General features: G+C 35.1%; 1 protein-coding gene across 1 annotated transcript in view; it reads left to right on the forward strand.

Annotated features, from left to right (window-relative positions):
* MS4A1 (membrane spanning 4-domains A1) overlaps window positions 1-4,460 on the forward strand; it is a 14,584-nt gene extending 10,124 nt beyond the window's left edge. The window contains exons 5-7 of the mRNA XM_015563136.1: window positions 462-698; window positions 1,670-1,771; window positions 2,661-4,460. Coding sequence (XP_015418622.1) covers window positions 462-698; window positions 1,670-1,771; window positions 2,661-2,888 — 567 coding nt within the window. The 3' untranslated portion in view covers window positions 2,889-4,460. The remainder of the gene's footprint in view (window positions 1-461; window positions 699-1,669; window positions 1,772-2,660) is intronic.
* Window positions 4,461-6,566: the final 2,106 nt, after the last annotated feature.

A 6,566-nucleotide genomic window follows, 5' to 3' on the forward strand; every position in this document is an offset into this window, starting at 1 on the left:
TTCCCTACATATACCCACTTTATTAGGTGGAAGAACCTTCTTTTTTCTCTCCCTTCTACCTTCTTACACAGACAGATATGCTCTGAATACTATTTATTTTCATTTACCCAATAAATATTTATTAAATACCTACTAGGATGGTAACAATGGTAGTGAAAGTAAGTGCAAGGGGAAAATTTATAAGAATGAAGGATTATTCCTACAATTATTTCTGGAAAAAACTGATTGGGTGGTGATGGCATAAAATGAGATGGGAAATATGGAGAAAGGAACAAAATTGAGAGATGAAGATTTTTATTTTACAGTAACAGAAAACTAAAAACAACTGAGGGAAGTGTAATATAGGATGATTTAGTAGTACCTCTGTGAGTCAGAGGAATGAGATCTGGAATACCTTCCTAGCTTAAATTCTCCAAATGGAAATCAAACCCAATTAATGACTCTTTATGTCTTCATTTCAGGTCAAAGGGAAAATGATAATGAACTCATTGAGCCTCTTTGCTGCCATTTCTGGGATAATTCTTTTGATCATGGACATATTTAATATTACAATTTCCAATTTTTTTAAAGTGGAGAGTCTCAACTTTATTAAGGCTTCTGTACCATATATTAACATACACAACTGTGAGACAGCTAACCCTGCTGAGAAAAACCCTTTATATGTACCATATTGTTACAGAATTCGAACAGTGTTCTTGGTAAGTGTGAAATATGATTCCTTTTCAGAGAGGAAGTGTGGCATTTTTATTATGAGCATCAACTCTAGATCCAGACTGTCTGCATCTGGTGCTTATTGCCTCATGCCTTTGGGCAAGAATTTTAACCACATTCTGTCTCAGTTTTAATCATGAAATGGAGAAGATAACAGTACTTACTTACACCCCTGTTTTGAAGGATGAGTCAATATATGCAAAACATTTAGAACAGTGTCTGGTACACAGAAAGTGCTATGTATGTGTTTGTTTTAACATTAATATTGTTAATGGTATTTACATTTATTATTATTATTGAGATGAACATTGAAGAACTACCTAAGTTGTTATGAATAACTTTTGCCTTAAGCAGTTTTTTGTTTTGTTTTTAAATATATTTTTATTGATTTCAGAAAGAAAGATAGAAATATCAATGATGACAGAGAATCATTGATTGGCTGTCTCCTGCATGCCTCCTACTGGGGATCAAGCCCGCCACCCGGGCATGTGCCCTTGACCAGAATTGAACCCGGGACCCTTCAGTTCCCAGGCCAACACTAGCCACTGAGCCAAACCAGCTAGGGCTGCCTCAAGGAGTTTTTAGTGTAGAGTTTAAAGGGGGAAAGGTGCATATCCCAAATGTGAAGAGGTTTCCTTGGTGTGAGACCACCTAAATAAAGCTGGATACAATTAATTTGTGACTCAGTAATTATTCTTTCCTACGTAGAATTGATTTTTCAACTAATTATTACTCACTTTCTATCAGCAACATGGATTAACAATTTCTTCAGTGTCAGAAGTTGTGCTAAGGCTTAGGGTTATAAAGATACTAGTAGTTCTTACAGATAGTCGTTACTCACCTAAAGAATTTGTTTTTTAATCACCTAATTTTAGTGAACAGTTATTTACTGAGCCCTTACCCTATTCTTATGTTTTTTATTATTACATTTCATCCTCATCTTTTCATTGTTTTACAGAGCCTTTTTGCAGTGATGCTGATCTTTGCCTTCTTCCAAAAACTTGTGACAGCTGGCACTGTTGAGAGTGAATGGAAAAAACTGTGCTCCAGATCCAAAGCTGTAAGTAGTAGCCATTCTGTCCTCAACCTCCCTCTAAGAAAATAATGTCTTACAAAAAAAAAAGGAAAGAAAGAATGAAAGAAAGAAAAAGGATCCTTTATATAGAGAATGTAATCCAATGAGACTTTGAGCCTGTGAGCTTCATAAAAAATGGCCTTGGCATATTACCGAGAAGCAGAAAATACCAATAATGATGGAATTGAAATTTGAAATAAATCTAAAGGTTAGAGAGATGAAACAGTTCTATAATATATTCACCCTCTTACTAACCTTGACTTCTGCTTGACTCAAGCATCCAATTTGATTCCATGTGTCATGTGTGCAGATAGTTGAAGGTTGATTAAAGACAATAGTTCTTCCACTTGATTTCTCAGTATTCCCTTCTTCCACCCACCCTTCCATCTGATTCCTCCTCCAAAACAAGAGGTTCAAAGAAACTCCACAACCAGAAAATATCTATTATTAACTGCTTCAGAACCATAGAATGTCAGATTTAGTACAGAATTTAGGAATCAGCACTAATTATTTCATTTTGCAGATGATAAAATTAGGATTAGAGACCGAAAATTATATTTCCAAAATTATCTCCATTAAAGGCAAATCAAAATGAAAATATAAATTCCTCTATTATATTGCAATATTCTTTCCCAAATATTGTGTGATCATTCCAGAAAAGAGGGCAAAAACTGTTGGCATTGAGGATGAATCTTAATAAGTGATTGGGTAAGAATATGAGCATCTAGGAAACCAATCCTGGCACTTGGAGGAACATGGGAAATAAAATAAATAGCATAAAAACAAGGAGTTATTTGATAAATATTCAAAGAGATTATTGAGAAATATGGTAATGATAAAAGTCAAGAAAAGTTTGTTGAATTTTGTATTCTAGGATGTAGTTCTTCTCCTGTCAGCTGAAGAAAAAAAAGAAAAGGCAATTGAAATAAAAGAAGATGTGGTAGAGCTGACTGAAATATCTGCCCAACCAAAAATTGAAGAAGACATTGAAATTATTCCAGTCCTAGAAGAAGAAGAAGAAGCAGCAGAAGCAGAAGTAAACTTTCCAGAACCTCCCCAAGACCAGGAATCCTCACCAATAGAAGATGATAGTGTCCCTTAAACTATTTTTTTTTTGGGGGGGGGTCTGTTTCCTTTTTCTAAGCATTAGTGTTCATAGCTTCCAAGAGACATATTCCCCCCATTTCTTGAGACTTGAGACACTCCACATATCTCCACATATCTCTCTGGTCTTTGCATGGAGTGACCACAGCATGTGCGCATTCTCCTCTCTCTCTCTCTCTCTCTCTGTCTCTCCCTCTCCCTCTCCTTTCCCTTGGATAAGTAGTAGCTATAGTAGTGTTTTTTTTTTGTTGGTTTTTTTCCCATTTCTTCCCTTCTCAACAGGAAGATTCTGCACCTGATGAAAAAGATAAATGAGTGCTGCATGCCATCCATAAACTATCTTTAATTCCTACCACATCTACATTTTGAGTGCAGTCCTTTTGCACCACTGTTTTAAGGAAAATAAAAATAATAATAATGAGATGCAATAAGAAGCCTATTCCATCTATCTTTCTATGGGGCTGACACTGACGCACACTGAGCCTCCACAGTCCTTCAGGGAAGCTCTGAGAGACCATCACCCAATCCCTTCTTTGTACAAGCAACACAGCTTATAAACGGCCATGTCTCTACCTGTCTTAACTTTCTCTAACCCCTGCCCTAGGCTCTTGGCTGCACTGTCTACCTACTTTTAGTCTTTAGGCAAGAGAAGAAAGAATGAAAGAAAAATACCAAGAGTAGCTATATCTCAAATAATAACCAACACCTGTATTTGTAGAATATTTCCTAGTCAACAAAATATTTTATCAAATAATTGCATTTGATCATCCCTGATAAAAAAGAATCCCTATCCCTATTTTACAAATGTTTCAAAGAGGCTAAGTAATTTGTAAATAAGTAAAGGTAATTTACAGCTAATAATTTTGAGAGCCTCTTTCATTGCTAAATCTTCTTACTCAAATCCTGTAATGTTTGAAATAACCAAATTACCTATCCAATGCCCACATAAACTACTAGAGTTAAGTCAAAAGGTTTTATCAAGCACCTACTCTCTGACCAGCATGAAACAGGTGTTGAGAGACACACACAAAAGAGCCAGAAATCAAATTTTACCATGTGAGGATTAAAAGACTTAGACATTCACAACCTTTTAAAAACTACTTACATCATGGATGTATAATTGGTTGTTAGAGTACATAATGTAGATACTAAGTTATCAATGCTACAGACTAAGTGCTACAGACATTGTGAGAAAGAAGATCATGCATGAAAATTATATAAATAGTTACAATGCCTAATCTCAGGCAACAGCTATCCTACTTATTGATTCTTGTTCATATTCAGAGAAACTAGTACCCTATGAAGAAAGAATCTTAACCTAAAAGGCCACTATCATCTATCAACTACATTTGAGCATTTGCTACATGTTGAGTGCTGTCAGATTCTGGCAGGTGCCTAGACAATGTAATTTCCACTCCCTGTGATATTTCCATTTTGTTAGGGGCCACCAATGGAAGATATTTCCTCTGATTAGAAAAAAAAGGAGGTAGGATATTTCTCTATGTAAAGTCCTCAAAATTAGCTTTAAATAAATAAAACTATATTGGTGTTCTTATCTGCAATAAATGATTCCAACATGGTATTTCCCCAAGTCTTCTTTATTCCTATAATATCAGACCACGTGAGGCTCCTAAAACCTTAAGTTCATATTCACACAACCCTAATCTGGGTGTGAATTGTGAAGTATCAGGATTTTGACTATTAATATCGGTATATTCTTACATATACACTTTCTCAAAGAAAATTTTCATGGGACAGGTCATTAATAATGTGTTCCTCACTGTTAGCACTTTAGAATTTGACTGAATTATATGGCAGGCACTCCTGCATTGAACTAGAGAAAAGGGAAGAGGGCATGGCAATGCTAGACTCAATGGGAAAAAAAAGAGAGAAAACCATAAAAAGAGACAATCTCTTATTTCTTATTTTCTCCACTTCTGAAATACATATGAGGTTCCCCTTCCAAATCTGTGGTTTCCTTAAGAATTTATTTTATTCATTTTATGATCTCAAATAATTAGTTTTTACCCACCTCACATAACCACTTATAGTATGAGACACTGATAATGCCTACTGGTAAAAAAGAATGAATATCCTTTCTATGACTTTCTCCTCAATTATCCCTTGGACAATTTTTTTCATTATAGGGTGACTGACCACCCCAGATTGTTCAGGACTGAGAAGTTTCCTGGGATGCAGCACTTTCAGTGCTAAAACCCAGATAATCCAAGGCAAACCAGGGTGATTGATCACCCTTATTCATAGTAATACAGAATTTTCCCCACTTATGAATGCAGACTTGTGCCGCCACTATGGAAGACAGTATGGAGTTTCCTCAAAAAACTAAAAATGGAACTCCCATTTGACCCTGTGATCCCACTTCTAGGAATATATCCCAAGAAATCAGAAACACCAATCAGAAAGGATATATGCACCCCTCCTCAAACAGATTGTCAAACTGCAGTGTGAAGGCCGGGGAGGATTGGAGGGCAGGAGGGAGGCGGGTAAGCGATCAACCGAAGGACTTGTATGCATGCATATAAGCATAACCAATGGACATAAGACACTGGGGGTTAGGGGAGGCCCGAGGATTGTCAAGGGCGGGAAAAAAAAGGAGACATATGTAATACTCTTTGTAATACTTTAAGCAATAAAACAATAAAGAAAGAATTTTACCCACTTATAGTCACTGTATAATATAATCTGCTTTTATACTTACCATTTTCATAAATATTTTCCTTACTGATATATAATTTTCACAAGTATAATTTTTAGTTGCAATTTAGCCCTCCATTAAATCAAGATAGAATTCACCATTCTTCTATAATTGGTTACTTAGGGTATTTCCATTTTTATTTTATTTTTTTGCAAATCACTTTTGGAGCTGCAGAAACCTTGAGAAAAAAAAGTATTTCCTCTTCTCGTTATTCAAAATGTGGCTTAACACTTCAAACCTTGTCAAAGTCTGTCAGAGGCCTAAATCTAAGAGCTAAAACTATAGAATCCTTAAAAGAAAACATGGTGTAATGTTTGAAGTCTTGAATTAGGCAATGATGTTTTAGATATGACACCAAAATCATAAGCAAAGAAAGAAAAAAATAAATTTAATATTACCAAAATTAAAAACCTTTGTGTGTCAAAGGGCACTATAAAGAAAGCAAAAATAAAACCCATCGAAGGGGAGAAAATATTTGAACATTATGTATCTGATAATGGTCTAGTATTCAGAATGTATAAAGAAAGTTTACAGGTCAACAATAAAAAGACAAATAAGCCACTTAAAAAAACTTGGCAAAATTTTTGAATATATATTTCTCCAAATGTACAAATGGTCAATAAGCACATGAAAAATGCTCAAGTCACTAAGGAAATGTATATCAAAGCCACAATGAGATACCACTTCACACTCGGGATGGCTATAATAAAAAATAAAGTAATGACTGTTGGTGAGGATTTGAAGAAATTGGAATCTCACACACTGCTAGTGGTAATGTAAGATGCTGTAGCTACTTTGAAAAATTGTCAGTTTCTCAAAAAGCTAAACATAAGTTACTATAAGACCCAGTAGCTTACTAGTAGGTATATATACTCAAGAAAATTGAAAATATAGGATCACACAGAATCTTTTCTACAAATGTTCATAGGAGCATTATCCATAATGGCCCAAAAGTAAAAC

The sequence above is a fragment of the Myotis davidii genome, unplaced genomic scaffold (assembly GCF_000327345.1).
Source record: "Myotis davidii unplaced genomic scaffold, ASM32734v1 scaffold818, whole genome shotgun sequence".
Taxonomy (NCBI): Eukaryota; Metazoa; Chordata; class Mammalia; order Chiroptera; family Vespertilionidae; genus Myotis; species Myotis davidii.